Source organism: Mus musculus, chromosome 9 (assembly GCF_000001635.26).
Source record: "Mus musculus strain C57BL/6J chromosome 9, GRCm38.p6 C57BL/6J".
Taxonomy (NCBI): domain Eukaryota; kingdom Metazoa; phylum Chordata; class Mammalia; order Rodentia; family Muridae; genus Mus; species Mus musculus.
In genome coordinates, this window is record NC_000075.6 from 121,177,865 (window position 1) to 121,193,518 (window position 15,654).

Below are 15,654 nucleotides of genomic sequence, written 5' to 3' on the forward strand. Positions count from 1 at the left end.
GTGAGCCCACCAAACACACATGTGCATACAAAACATGCACAAATGCACAAGAAAATAATCAAGCATGACTATGCAAAGCCAAAGGAACAGGTTAAGTCTGCAACACAGAAAACTACTAGATACCAACTACTCGGTTTCAGCCAAATACCATGAAAAACACATCTCTGGCTCCATCAACAAAGGGGCTGTGGGGTCCTAGACCTCATCTGATCATGGTAGGGTACCCCAATACCATCCCCTGACAGAGCAGTGTCAATAAAGACTCATTGAAAGCTGGAGCTTCCATCACAACTCTGCAAAACCCAGGAACTTTTCTCCAGTGGGTCCCTTTCCCCAGCTGGGTCCCCCTTCCCAGCCTTGTTGTCAGAGCATACCATATGGAGTCTGCAGCTTGCTCACATGCAGCAGTAGTAATCTTTCTCCCTTCCCCTGTGGTTGTCACCAGGAGAGGCAGAGCAGGAAGCCCACATCTTCATATCCTCCCGTCAGTGATGAAAGCACCATTCCCAGACACTAGCTGTATTAGTCAGGGTTCTCTAGAGTCACAGAACTTATGGATAGTCTCTAGATAATAAAGGAATTTATTGATGACTTACAGTCGGCAGCTCAATTCCCAACAATCGTTCAGTCACAGCTGTGAATGGAAGTCCAAGGATTTAGCAGTTACTCAGTCTCACACGGCAAGCAGGCGAAGGAGCAAGAGCAAGAGCTAGACTCCCTTCTTCCAATGTCCTTATATTGTCTCCAGCAGAAGGTGTAGCCCAGATTAAAGGTGTGTTCCACCACACCTTTAATCCCAGATGAAAGGCGTAGCCCAGATTAAAGGTGTGTTCCTTAAACTCGGAGATTCAATCTTCTGGAATCCATAGCCAATATGGCTCAAGATCTTCAAACCAAGATCCAGATAAGGATCTCCAAGCCTCCAGATAAGGGTCACTGGTGAGCCTTCCAATTCCGGATTGTAGTTCATTCCAAATATTGTCAAGTTGACAACCAGGAATAGCCACTACAATCCACCCCTTGTCAACTTGACACAAATAATATCTCATGTTCACATGAAACAATAACAAGGTTGTAAATACGCCTAACATGATATAACTATCCCTCGTACAATCGCAAACGCATTAGTAAATTTACAATGGGCATTCATATTACTTTATAATCCTCGTTTCTGCAACTGGTTACGTGGCCTTAATTGGTATTTATAACTACCTTCCTCTACTACCCATTCTGTATTTCCTTCTCCTTCAGCCAGCACCTCAGCAGGTCTTGGCTCTTTTCCTGGAGGATTGACCCATACCTTCATTCCTGATGGATCTGCGTTCTTTGTCATCCTGCTTGGATTAGGCTGTTGTAGTTTCCCATTGACTTTAATCACAGGACATGGTAGTACTAAGAGGCGCCCTAAGGGATCTCCTACACTCCAGACATAATCTTGCTTACCACCATTGTGAAGAGGTAATCCAATTTCTCCATGGTAATCTGGATCTATCACCCCTCCTAACACTGTTATTCCTTTTTTAGCCTGTTGGTTTAAGGGCATTAGAAGCCCAAAATGACCAGGGGGAAGTCTGAGCTTCCAGTTCAATGGAATGTTTGTTGTAGCTCCTGGTAGGAGCACTCCCCTCTCTGGAGCCAAAACTTCTAAGCCAGCAGAACCTAGAGTTATGGGGACAGGAAGCAAAAATTTTCCTAGAGGGTCACTAGGAGTGATAGTAAGTGGAACTATTCCGTTTTCCACCCCTTGATTCCTGGACCCATGAATCCTGGCTATGGGTGAAACTGTACCATATATCGAGCGCTGATTCAAAGCATATACTGCCTTCTGAAGAACTCTGCCCCAGCCTTCCAAGCTGTTACCACCTAATTGGCGCTGTAACTGCGTCTTCAAAAGGCCATTCCATCTTTCTATCAGCCCAGCTGCTTCAGGATGATGGGGAATGTGGTAAGACCAGTGAATTCCATGATCGTGAGCCCACTGTCGTACTTCTCTGGCTGTGAAATGAGTTCCTTGGTCAGAAGCAATACTGTGTGGAATACCATGACAATAGATGAGGCATTCTGTCAGTCCGTGAATGGTGGTTTTAGCAGAGGCATTACGTGCAGGAAAGGCAAATCCATAACCAGAATAAGTATCTACTCCAGTAAGAACAAAACGCTGTCCTTTCCACGAAGGAAGTGGTCCAATGTAGTCAACCTGCCACCAGGTTGCTGGCTGGTCACCTCGAGGAATGGTGCCATATCTGGGGCTCAGTGTTGGTTTCTGCTGTTGGCAGATCTGGCAATCAGCAGCAGCTGTAGCCAGGTCAGCCTTGGTGAGTGGAAGTCCATGTTGCTGAGCCCAAGCATAACCTCCATCTCGACCACCATGGCCACTTTGTTCATGTGCCCATTGAGCAATGACAGGGATGGCTGGGGAGAGAGGCTGATTGTCCACAGAACGGGTCATCTTATCCACTTGATTATTGAACTCCTCCTCAGCTGAAGTCACCTTTTGGTGAGCATTTACATGGGACACAAATATCTTCACATCCTTTGCCCATTTGGAGAGATCTATCCACATACTTCTTCCCCAGATGTCTTTCTCACCAATTTTCCAATTGTGATCTTTCCAAGTCCCTGACCATCCAGCCAATCCATTGGCTACAGCCCATGAGTCAGTGTATAATCGTACATCTGGCCATTTCTTCTTGCAAACAAACTGTAATACCATGTGTACTGCCCGAAGTTCTGCCCACTGTGAAGATTTCCCTTCACCTGTGTCTTTCAAGGTTGTCCCAGAAAGGGGTTGTAATGCTGCAGCTGTCCACTTCTGGGTGGTGCCTGCATAACGTGCAGAGCCATCAGTAAACCAGGCTCTAGTCTTCTCCTCTTCGGTCAGTTGATCATAGGGAACACCCCATGAGGCTATAGGTGCATGCTTGGCAGCAGATGGCATTGTAACAGGAGTAGAAACCATAGGCATTTGAGCAACTTCTTCATGTAACTTGCTTGTGCCTTCAGGACCTGCTCTGGCCCGATCACGTATATACCACTTCCATTTGATAATAGACTGCTGCTGTGCGCGTCCCACTTTATGACTTGCAGGGTCTGATAGTACCCAGCTCATGATGGGTAGTTCAGGTCGCATAGTAACTTGGTGTCCTATTGTCAAACGTTCAGTTTCCACTAAGGCCCAATAGCAGGCCAAGAGCTGTTTTTCAAAGGGAGAATAGTTGTCTGCAGATGATGGTAGAGCTTTGCTCCAAAATCCCAAAGGTCTTTTCTGTGATTCACCTACAGGGGCCTGCCAGAGGCTCCAAACAGCATCTCTATCAGCCACAGATACCTCAAGTACCATCGGGTCTGCTGGGTCATATGGTCCAAGTGGTAGAGCAGCCTGCACAGCAGCCTGGACCTGTTGAAGGGCCTTCTCCTGTTCCAGGCCCCACACAAAGCTAGCAGCTTTCCGAGTCACTTGGTCCAATCAGCATAATGTCATCAATATAGTGCACCAATGTGATATTTTGTGGAAGATCCAAACGATCAAGATCCCTTCTAACTAAATTATGACACAGGGCAGGAGAGTTAATATATCCTTGAGGCAAAACTGTGAAGGTATACTGTTGGCCTTGCCAACTGAAAGCAAATTGCTTCTGGTGGTCCTTATGGACAGGTACTGAGAAGAAGGCATTTGCCAGATCAATAGCCGCATACCAGGTGCCAGGAGATGTGTTAATTTGCTCAAGTAACGAAACTACATCTGGTACAGCAGCTGCAATTGGAGTTACTACCTGATTTAGTTTTCGATAATCAACTGTCATTCTCCATGATCCATCTGTTTTCTGCACTGGCCAGATAGGAGAGTTAAACGGAGATGTGGTGGGAACCACCACCCCTGCGTCTTTCAAGTCCTTGATAGTGGCAGTAATTTCTGCAATGCCTCCAGGAATACGATACTGTTTTTGATTCACTATTTTCTTTGGCAAAGGCAACTCTAAAGGCTTCCATTTGGCCTTTCCAACCATAATAGCCCTCACTCTACAGTTCAGGGAACCAATATGAGAATTCTGCCAATTTCTGAGTATATCTATCCCAATTATACATTCTGGAACTGGGGAAATCACCACAGGATGTGTCCGGGGACCTACTGGACCTACTGTGAGTCGGACATCAGTCAAAACTCCATTAATCACCTGCCCTCCATAAGCCCCTACTTTAACTGGAGGGCCACAATGTTTCTTGGGATCCCCTGGGATCAGTGTCAACTCAGAACCAGTATCCAGCAGACCCCGAAAAGTCTGATTATTTCCTTTTCCCCAGTGTACAGTTACCCTTGTAAAAGGCCGTAGGTCCCTCTGGGGAAGAACTGGAGAAAGGGTAACAGCAAAACCTTTGAGTGTCTTATCAAGATCCTTCCTCAGCGGAACCTGGCCACCCCTTCATTCAAGGGGTTCTGGATCTGCAAACTGTCTCAAGTCTGGAAATTGATTCACTGGCCGAGATTGCTGTTTACCACGATCTAATGTAGCCTTTCTTTCATTTGGCTGTTTACCACGATCTAATGTAGCCTTTCTTTCATTTGTTTGAGAATTTTTCTGCTTATACAGATCAAACAAATATGCAGTAGGCTTCCTATGTATTTCATTCCTGGAAACACCATGATTGGTTAGCCAGTACCAAAGGTCCAACCGAGTCATGCCATTATAAATTTCACCTCTCCTGTGCTGACCATTACTGGGTATGTTATTATAAACATTCTTTTGTCTACGCTGTCCATTATAATAACTAGAATCACCTTGTCTCGGGCGATTCAATGCTGCCACCTGGCCCTTGTTACCTCGGAATCCAACTAAACCCAGTGAATTTAATTCATCTAATTGAGCAGAAGCATCTCCAATGCTAAGATCTGGCACAAGGAAAAGGGAAAGAACAAAACCCTTCAAATGTGCTGGTGCCCCTCTCACCAATTTGCGTCTTATAGAGCTGGTGAAAGGCATATCTTCTGGACCTTCCCATTGTGGACAATTATGCTTTACACAATATATCCACTCTAGCATTGCAATTTCCCTAAGTCTTAAAATCCCTTCATCAACACTAAGCCATGGAATATCAGGCATCTCCAAGTCATTTCCAGTAGGCCATCTTTTGATAAACACCTCAGCCAACCATTCAAACAAACTTTTGACACCTTTTTTAACTATGCGAGCTTCCGTATTAAACCTAGAATCTCTACTCAGAGGACCCATGTCAATAAACTCAGCCTGCTCTAGTTTTATGTTCCTTCCACCCTTATCCCACACCCTTAAAATCCATTCCCACACATATTCACCAGGTTTCTGCTTGAATGAATTAGCAAACTCATTAAGCTCCTTAGTAGTGTAGCGAATTTCCTCATGGACTACACTTTCTACCTCCCCTCTAGGAGCCTGTTTTGCTTTGAGTCTGGTTACAGGTCTAGAAGAAACTATTGGTGGGCCGTGAGCAGACTCTGCAAAATTAATTTCCTCATGTGGGGAAGGCATTATTTCAAGAGGTGGGGCTGAGGGTACTACTTCCTCAGGTGGGGCAAACCCTTGAGAATCTGAGGATTCAAAATTCTCAGCTTCAACATGGTCTTCCCACACATCCCCATCCCATGTTGTAGGATCCCATTCTTTGCCAATTAGAGCCCTTACTTTAACTGTCGACACACTCTGAGGCTGAGACTTGAATTTTCGCTGTAGTTCAGCCAACCTTACAATGAGAGTTTCTGTTTGATTTTCTGCAACTTGAGCTCTATTGCTACAAGAGAGAAGATTCTCCTCAAGGACACACTTAGCAACTTTTAGATCGTTTACTTGTGTCTGGAGCCTTTCGATTTTATCACACAACTCCTTCCTTTCATTCATCATTTTTTCCACAGATACTAAGAGCAGCCAGCCAGTAAAATCATTTTTCGATTTTTTCCCCATCTTGTAGAAAGCTTTGTGCACTGAATCACCTAATTCATTAAGAAAATCAAGGGCATTAGCTTCTTTAAGTTCGGAATATAGTTTCAACCATGGGTCTTCAAAATTCTCTGAGCTCCCAGGAGGGAGAGAATCTGGAGAGGTTTCAATAGTTGAAAGTGCTGGTGGATCAACAAGCCAATTCCAGAATTTTAAAAGATTCATCCTTGTACTTCTGTTACTCTAGAACCACTCCTGGTACCAACTTCTGTATTAGTCAGGGTTCTCTAGAGTCACAGAACTTATGGATAGTCTCTAGATAATAAAGGAATTTATTGATGACTTACAGTCGGCAGCTCAATTCCCAACAATCGTTCAGTCACAGCTGTGAATGGAAGTCCAAGGATTTAGCAGTTACTCAGTCTCACACGGCAAGCAGGCGAAGGAGCAAGAGCAAGAGCTAGACTCCCTTCTTCCAATGTCCTTATATTGTCTCCAGCAGAAGGTGTAGCCCAGATTAAAGGTGTGTTCCACCACACCTTTAATCCCAGATGAAAGGCGTAGCCCAGATTAAAGGTGTGTTCCTTAAACTCGGAGATTCAATCTTCTGGAATCCATAGCCAATATGGCTCAAGATCTTCAAACCAAGATCCAGATAAGGATCTCCAAGCCTCCAGATAAGGGTCACTGGTGAGCCTTCCAATTCCGGATTGTAGTTCATTCCAAATATTGTCAAGTTGACAACCAGGAATAGCCACTACACTAGCATTAGTGCAGAAAGTGTCCAGGGTCCAGCTGCCCACCTGCCAGGCAGGTGACCATCATAGAAGGCAAGGAAGATAGTCAGAACCCCCTCTGACGAGTGCCATAGGAGCTCACTCATCCTTCAACTTCAGTATCAAAGAACTCAACAAGGAACTTGGATGCCTGCCCAAACCAGCACTAGAGAGACCATGTCTCCTTCCCCGTGCCAGTGTAGTGTCAGATAGCCTACAAAAGTACGAGATCTAACTATTCTCAGAGCCTTATGACTTGCCACACAAGTTGTTGTCTGCATACTGAGTTTCAGTTTTCAAGATGAAAGCACCTTGGCTGTGAGTCAGCACCAGTGTGGGCAAATGTGATGCCCTGAGCCATGCACTCAGGATGCACTTCTGCCTGAGCTATGCACTCAGGATGCACTTCTGCCTGAGCTATGCACTCAGGATGCACTTCTGCCTGAGCTGTGCACTCAAGATGCATTTCTGCCAGAGCTGGGCACTCAGGATGCATTTCTGCCAGAGCTGGGCACTCAGGATGCATTTCTGCCTGAGCTGTGCACTCAGGATGCATTTCTGCCTGAGCTGTGCACTCAGGATGCATTTCTGCCTGAGCTGTGCACTCAGGATGCATTTCTGCCTGAGCTGTGCACTCAGGATGCATTTCTGCCTGAGCTGTGCACTCAGGATGCATTTCTGCCTGAGCTGTGCACTCAGGATGCATTTCTGCATGATGACATCCTGAGTGTACAGCTCTGTCAGTAAAGCACTTGCCATGGAACTCAAGGCCCGCAGTTCAGTCACTAGATCCTTCATGAAGGCGAAGACCAGCTACACAAAGTTCCACACACACACCATGGCACATGTGCTCACACAATCACATACACACAGTAATAAAGTTTAAAGAAAGGAAAGGGCGGGTCCTGCCTTAGCCACAGCACTTTAAGTCATCTGGTCTCAGAAGCCAAGCAGAGTTGGATCTGGTACATACTTGGGTGGGAACAAGAGCCGATATGAATTAAAAGTGAATAATCATCCCTCTTTTATCTGGAGATAACATGTCTGGAGAGCTCCCGAGCTAGGTGCAAAATGGAGGGTTCCCTTCCCCAGCAGGGCTTCCTCTACTCTACCTTATCTGGGGAGTCCCAACCCCCAACACTCTACCTGAGGAATGTCACATAATCCTTGGTACAATTAGTTGAGCTTCAGGTTCAACTTTCTAGGAGGCCTCTCTGTGTAAATGAGGTATCAGCAGAACCTTAAACTTCAGCCAATGAAACTTCACCCTAAGAAGAGCCCCTTCGCACTTTCCAAGGCTTATATAGCCCTAGTTCACCCCAATAAACAACACAAGCGGCTTTGTTGACTATCATCTAAGATAGCTGTAACACTGCAGAACAGAGCAGAGCCGAGGAGACCCCTCCCCCCTGCATTCACTGCCCTGCCAGGATCCTGCTGCCTCACCGGCTCTGGACTCATCCAGTCTGGACACACCAAGGGAAGGCACTGACTGTGAAACTTGGCTCGGCTCCATCCTTCCCCGTTGGTGTGCAGCAGCACCTGGACAGCCAAGGGAAGAAACTAAAAACAGAACCACAGAATCTAATTTTTATGACTTTGTAAAATATAATACAATAGTGTATCAACATTTAAAAGTAATTCTGTTAAAACTCTCCACCTCTCTACTACAACTCAGTAAAGCTGCCCAAGGGCAACTGGTTTGTTTTTTTTCTTTTTAAAATGTATTCCTTTCTCAGATGTTACATTCTGACCACAGTTTGCCCTCTCCTCCTGTCCTCCCATCCATCCCTCCTCCTTCCCTTCTTCCCCAGATCCTCTCCTTATTTCCCTTCAGCAGAGGGCAGGCCTCCCATGGATATCAAGCATAGATATCAAGGATATGAGTCGCAGTAAGGCTAGGCACCTCCACTCATATTAAAGCTGGATGACATAACTTGGTTAGAGGAAAAGTGTCCCGTGTCCCACGAGCAGGCAAGAGAGTCAGAGACAGCTGCACTCCCACTGTTAGGAGTCCCACAAGAAGACCAAGCCATACAGCCATAAGAGTGACTGTACAATGATGGTAGAATGCTTGGAAGACTGAATAGGGAATATTCACACAGATTACTGAACAATTCTTGCTTGCAGCCACTGCCATCTGAGTAACATCACACTGGAGTGAAGACAAAGTGCTGTGCTTTAGATTTTCATGTACCAAGCTGTTTGAGAGCCACCTTGAAAGTCTGGGGTTGCCTAAGAGACAGGCCTTTGGGAACATGGATTGGGGTGGGTAGGTAGGGTGGGCAGAGTTGGGTGGGGGTGTATCTGATTATGGTCACTGAGGTGGAAGGACCTGCCCACTGTGGGTGGCTCCACTCCCTTGGCTAGGATCCTGGTCTGTACAGGCCAAGAAAGGAGCTGAGCAGCCTGTGGTCACGGCTCTCTGCTTCCTGACTGTGGATGGATGTGACCAGCTGCCTCAAGCCCCCATAGCTTTGATATCCCTGTCATGATGGACTGAACTGTGAGCTAAAATAAACCCCCTTTCCTTGAGTTGCCTCATAAGAGTAGTTATCACAACAACAGCAACTACGATACCATGCAAGTATATTATTAACATAACAAAATTCTAGCTTTAAATATAAGAAACACCAGACAGCATTTGATACAGTAGGACCACAGCCAACACAGTGGGTTTCAATGGCTGCATCCACAATCCTCCACTGAGATTTGTAGAACTCTGGTTTGAGAGCAGGGTGCTGCCCAGTGTCAGGGGGTGTGCCCCATATGTGCGAGTACCTGGATCCATTGCTGGCAGAGTGGACAGACAAATAAAGCAGAGGCTCTGATTTTAAAGTGTACCCCACACCACCATGGCAGGTGTACAGAGCACTGCTTGGTAAGTTCTCTTAGGAAGAGTCCCAGCAACCAGAAAAGCTGGAAACACGGCTAACTTTGACCCAAACTATGGCAACCATTAAGGTGACACTTAAACAACTTATATACAAACATGGTCTTTTTTAAATGTGGTGGCTTCTGAAACCATTAGGTTCAAATCACTCATCAGAGGCAACATTCACATGTGGGCTTTGATGCAGCAGGCATGCAGGAGGCCTGAAGGGCAGCATTCCTGGCGTGGCTCAGTCGTGGCAGTGGTGATAGTACACACCGTTCCTCAGCGGGGGCAAGAATTAACACTTGGAAAAACGATGGTATAGAGATGCCGTCAGAGCCACTGTGCAGACTAGAAACTGCTGGGAATCAGATAAAGGTATCAAGAGCCTGGAAGGAGACAAAGTCAAAAAACGGAGAAAGAAGATGCAAGAGATGACATGCGTTACGGAGATTTAGACCAGGGGAGGAATGGACATGGGTCACAGGAACCAGAGAAACGGAGCCCAGCCCTCTCCCTTGAGGAAGACAGGGCACAATGGGACCAAGCTGAGCTGTGAAGACAGTGTAAGGAAGGCCAGTGAGGAGGCGGCTCACGGGTGTTACTATTTCTCCTCGTTACCAGGAGACAGCAGAAGCCACATGCTAGTGCTAGTCTTCAAAAGCAGCTCCTGGCATCTTCCAGGGAAAGCTCTGTGGTACATCTGGGAGGCTGACAGGGTCAAAAGGCCTGCCTGGGCCTGCAGCGATGGCATCCTATGTAGCATGCACCACTCCAGGAGGAAGAGTCCTACCTTCTCTTGGATCAGCCGCTGGAGATGAATCCCACAGGACAGCATGGCTGTGAACAGGGTCAGCATGTACTGCTGCACTTTGCAGATGGCAGAGGCCAGGGAGCTGATGACTGCATTGAGACCCACCTTCTCGATGACATTCTGGAAGGCGGTGGGAGACTGCCGTGTGATCCTGCACAGGGCCTGTGAGAGCAGGAGCACAGATCTTTCACAGACTCTGAGGGCACCCACACACTCCCCACACCTCTGCTCAACACCCACACCCCACACCTCTGCTCAACACCCACACACGCCCCTCGCCTCTGCTCAACACCCACACACACCCCACACCTCTGCTCAACACCCACACACACCTCAGGTCTCTGCTCAACACCCACACACACCCCACACCTCTGCTCAACACCCACACACACCCCTTACCTCTGCTCAAAGCCTACACATGCCCCACACTTCTGCTCAACACCCACACACGCCCCTCGCCTCTGCTCAACACCCACACACACCCCACACCTCTGCTCAACACCCACACACACCTCAGGTCTCTGCTCAACACCTACACACACCCCTCACCTCTGCTCAACAGAGAGGGCACAAACCTGCAGCTTTGTCACTTGTTTTAAAGCCATAGACTCAGACATTTCCAACAAGCATGAGATAAAGATCCAGCTGCTAACATGACTGAGGCAAAGGGGCTGGAGAGGTGTCTCGATAGTTAAGGCACCAACTGCTCCTGCAGAGCACTCTGGTTTGATTCCCAGAACCCACATGGTGACTCATAACTATAACTCTAGTTTCATGGATCCAGCACTGTGGTGGTTTGAATATGCTTGGCCCATGGGAAGTGGCACTTTAGGAGGTGTGGCCTTATTGGTAAAATTGTGGCCTTGTTAGAGGAAGTATGTCACCGTGCAGGCAGCGCTTTGAGGTAATATATATGCTCAAGTGTGAAAGGGAGAGTTCCTTCTGGCTGCCTTTGGATCAAGATATAGAATTCTCAGCCCCTCCAGCATCATGTCTACCTGGACACTGTCATGTTTCTTGCCCTGACAATAGTGGTCTAAACCTCTGGACCTGTAAGCCAGCCCCAATTAAATGTTGTCCTTTCTAAGAGTGACTTTGGTCATGCTGTCTCTTCACAGTAGTAAAACCCTAACTAAGACAAACACCTCTTTCTGATCCCCACAGGTACTGCACACACATGGTGCTATATACTACCAGACAAGCTAACATACGTACGTACACATAACATTTGAAAGTTGCTCTCAAACACTGGGAGGTGTGATAATAATAATTACATTGATGGGCTAACAACTCACAAGCTTTCACAGAACAAGCTCTCACTATGTAACATAGAATACTACCTAGCCCCTTCATGTTGAAAAAGACGTACAGATACTTAAACATTTAATGCTATCAATTGAAAATATGTCTAGTCTTGACTCTGCTCCACAAACCGGGCCTCACACATGGTCTTCCCTTTCAACTAGAGGCACCTTGCTGAAGGCACACATTGTTTTCAGTGTGCGCAGGACACTGTCTCGGAATATCTGACAAGTGTTCCTGTTTCACAGATGACAGGCTATGGCCCAGAGTGTTCAGGAAGCTCTCACAGATGGTCAGAGGCGCGGCTCAGAGACTCCCTACACTCATGCACGGCTGTTTAAGTATATGAAGTAAACATTTTCAGAAAAATGTACCTTAGAAATATTTTGTTGAGCCGGGCATGGTGGTGCACGCCTTTAATCCCAGCACTTGGGAGGCAGAGGCAGGTGGATTTCTGAGTTCAAGGCCAGCCTGGTCTACAAAGTGAGTTCCAGGACAGCCAGGGCTATACAGAGAAACCCTGTCTCGAAAATACAAGAAAAAAAAGAAAGAGAGAGAAAGAGAGAGAGAGAGAGAGAGAGAGAGAGAGAGAGAAAGAGAAAGAAAGAAAGAAAGAAAGAAAGAAAGAAAGAAAGAAAGAAAGAAAGAAAGATTTTGTCATTTCTGCAGCGAGTAAATAAGTAAAATTGCTGAGAACTTGAACATGCTCTACAACCTGCCTGCTCAGAGCACTTTTTCTCTCCCACCCATTCCCCAGCTCCACTCCCCACAGCCAGGATGCTGACTCCCTCGCAGAACAACACGATCCAACCTCTGCTCCAAGCCCCGCTGGCGCTGGCGTTCTCTAAGAGCCTCAGTGCCCAGTATGCTGGTTCTCAGACTCCAGTGGGGGACAGCACTTCCAGTCAGTTTCAGCAGCAGTTGGGAAAGCCCAGTGTGCTGGCTATAAAGGAGCTTATGCCCCAATAGCTCCCTACAGAAGTGGCTTTGTGAAGAGTGGACATGCAGACTGGGGACTTGCTAGCATGTCAGCATTTGCTTTTTGGAAAATGGAGCTAATTAAAGATTCCTTAAATCCTAGCTACAAGGATCGAAGAATAAAAGAAAAATTTCGGGGCTGGAGAGATGGCTCAGCAGTTAAGAGCACCGACTGTTCTTCCAGAGGTCCTGAGTTCAATTCCCAGCAACCACATGGTGGCTCACAAACCATCTGTAATGAGATCTGATGCCCTCTTCTGATGTGTCTGAAGACAGCTACAGTGTACTTACATACATAAATAAATCTTTAGAAAGAAAGGAAGAAAGGAAGAAAGGAAGAAAGGAAGAAAGGAAGAAAGGAAGAAAGAAAGAAAGAAAGAAAGAAAGAAAGAAAGAAAGAAAGGAAGAAAGGAAGAAAGGAAGGAAAGAAGGGAGAGAGAGAGAGAGAGAGAGAGAGAAAGAAAGAAAGAAAGAAAGAAAGAAAGAAAGAAAGAAAGAAAGAAAGAAAAGAGAAGAAAAGAAAAATTCCACTGTCTTAGTTAGGGTTTCCATTACTGTGAAGAGACACCATGACCAAGGCAACACTTACAAAGGAAAACTGAATTGGGGCTGGCTTACAGGTTCAGAGGCTCAGTCCATTATCACTGTGGTGGAAAACATGGCAGTGTCCAGGCAGACACAATGCCGGAGAAGGAGCTGAGAGCAGCAGAAGGGGACTGTCTCCCACACTGGGTGGAGCTTGAGCACCTCGACCTCAGAGTCTACCCTCCCATCCTCCCCACCCTCCCACCCACCCCCCACCTCCGTGACACACTTCCTCCAACAAGGCCATACCCCCTAATAGTGCCACAACCCATGGACCAAGCATACTCAAACCACCACACCTTCACTTAGGGAAGTGCAGAGTCAAGCACTTGAGTGAGTTTCCCAAGAAGGAACCAAAAGACCCAGAGGCAGAAGGGCTCTAACAGAAGCTGCGCTCAGCTGCTCTCTCACTGGGATAATGGTCAAAAGGAGAGGTAAGCACAAGGGGCAGCTGCTGGGAGCCAGGGCAGCTGCCAGCATGCCTCCATCTTCCTCTGGGCAGCTGGGTGGAACTGAGGATGACAGGAGATGGGAAGCCTCAGGCTGGAAGGTGAGGTGTGAAACTGCCCCCCAGGGTGGTATGAGGAGGAGCTGAGAAACACAGCCTGAGCACCCTACAACCAGGAATCCAGAGACGATGACAAGAGAACACTTCCCATTGGTCCAACAGACTAATGACACTTCTTCACACACCATTAACCTTCACTCAGTCAGCAGGCCACCCATCAACAGCAAGGGAGCGACAGAGTTGCGGAGGCCCGAACACTAAAGTGGCTTCATCTCACTCGCATGGGATGCGACCTTTTAGCTCAGAATCTGAAAACCTGGACTAACAAGAAGATACGCTCTCAGCCTGGAGGCCCAGGCCTGCAAGCTCAGTGGTCAGGAAGCTGAGCTGAGGCAGGAGAAGCGGATCCTCAAGGTCTGCGTGGGTTACAGGAGTCAACCTGGACAACTTACTCTGACAAAAAAGGATGAATGGAAGGAAGGAAGGAAAGAAGGAAGGAAGGAAAGAAGGAAGGAAGGAAAGAAAGGAGGGAGGAGACAGACAACCTTCCTGAAGGCAAAAGGGGGGCTATGGATACTGCTCAGTGGTGGAACACTTCCTGGCATGTGAGGCCCCGGGCTCACCCCCCAGTGGCAAGGAGGAGAGAAGGGGGTTAAGATGGCGTCACAGGCTTTAAGGCAGTGGCTGCCAAGCTGATGACCTGGGTTTGACCCCTGACCCCTGGGATGCACATGGTGGGAGGACCTCTACCGTGGTCACTCAAGCGCACATCCCCCAGATCCCACCGTCTGCCATGAACTCTCATACTCAGCTCCATCTACTTTTAACCTGTGATAAACGCCACATCCCACAAAGTCCCAAACTCTTCCAGGCCAATTTTTAGAATTCTGCTCTAGTACACCTCTTGAGATATCCCTCTGACCAACATCTCTACTCTTTCCATTAAATTTACTGTTCAGGGGTATTTCCTCAGTCAGAGTGCTCGAGTCCCTGGTTCCATCCTCCGGAGATGCTGGACTCACCGATATCGCGGTTATCCGCAGGGCGTCCACGGTGGAGTGTCTAAAGAGGTGCCACAGGACAGGCCCAATCTCCCCGGTTGTGAAGCCCTGCGCCTGGGCAGAAAACGTCGTGCAAACATTCTCGATAATCTTCGCAGCCATGTGATTGACAACCCGTTCCTCCTAGAGAATAAACAGAAAGCAGGAATTCAAAAAGTGCCGCTTCCCCAAGCAAAGGCTCTTCGGTGTGAGGAACATGTGCGTGTGGTCTCTTCATAGCTCCTGGGGATAACGTTCTGGTTGTTCTGAGGCTGCTACAAGGAGCCAGCGGTCTCCTCACCAGCGAGCAGGGAGAACACAGCCCTCTGCGTACTAAACAGGAAGCAAAACACAACCTCACCTGCTTTAAATAAAATCAAAATGGGAAAATGACCCAGAAAATAACTAACATAAGGCACATGAGCAGTGTGAAAACCAGATGCAACTGTCAAAGTACGGAGAGTTTGCCAGCACAGCCCCAGCTCAACCCTCGCTAAGGACGATCAGGTGGCAACCAGCAGCAACACACAGGCACTCAGACACAGGATCAGACAGTCCTGAGACAGACATACCCACAAGGGTAACCAGATCACCCGGGGGCTAAAACAAACATCAACACATCAAACTGCTTTCAGGAAGCAGAAATGTTCTTAAGGAGGGCTGGGGGGGGGGGGGGAATGGCTCAGTGGATAAGGGTGCTTTCTGCCGATCCCAAAGGCCTGTTTGATCCCCAGGACCCATATGGTGGAAAGAGAGAACCAAATCTCACAAATTGTCCTCTGAATCTCTGAATGCACACCATAGCACATATGTGCCCAGATGTGTGCACACACACACACAGTGAGTGAGTGAATGTAAAGCCTCTTT

The 15,654-nt window shown here is 47.4% G+C and overlaps 1 protein-coding gene across 9 annotated transcripts in view; it reads right to left on the minus strand.

The window, feature by feature from the left end:
- The window catches only part of Ulk4 (unc-51-like kinase 4), a 321,706-nt gene that overhangs the window by 213,411 nt on the left and 92,641 nt on the right, over positions 1 to 15,654 (minus strand). For all 9 annotated transcript variants that reach the window (XM_030244183.1, XM_006512024.4, XM_030244182.1 and 6 more), the window contains 2 exons: positions 14,770 to 14,931; positions 10,354 to 10,536 (listed from right to left, as the gene is read on the minus strand). In XM_030244183.1, the coding sequence (XP_030100043.1) occupies positions 10,354 to 10,536; positions 14,770 to 14,931 (345 nt within the window). The remainder of the gene's footprint in view (positions 1 to 10,353; positions 10,537 to 14,769; positions 14,932 to 15,654) is intronic.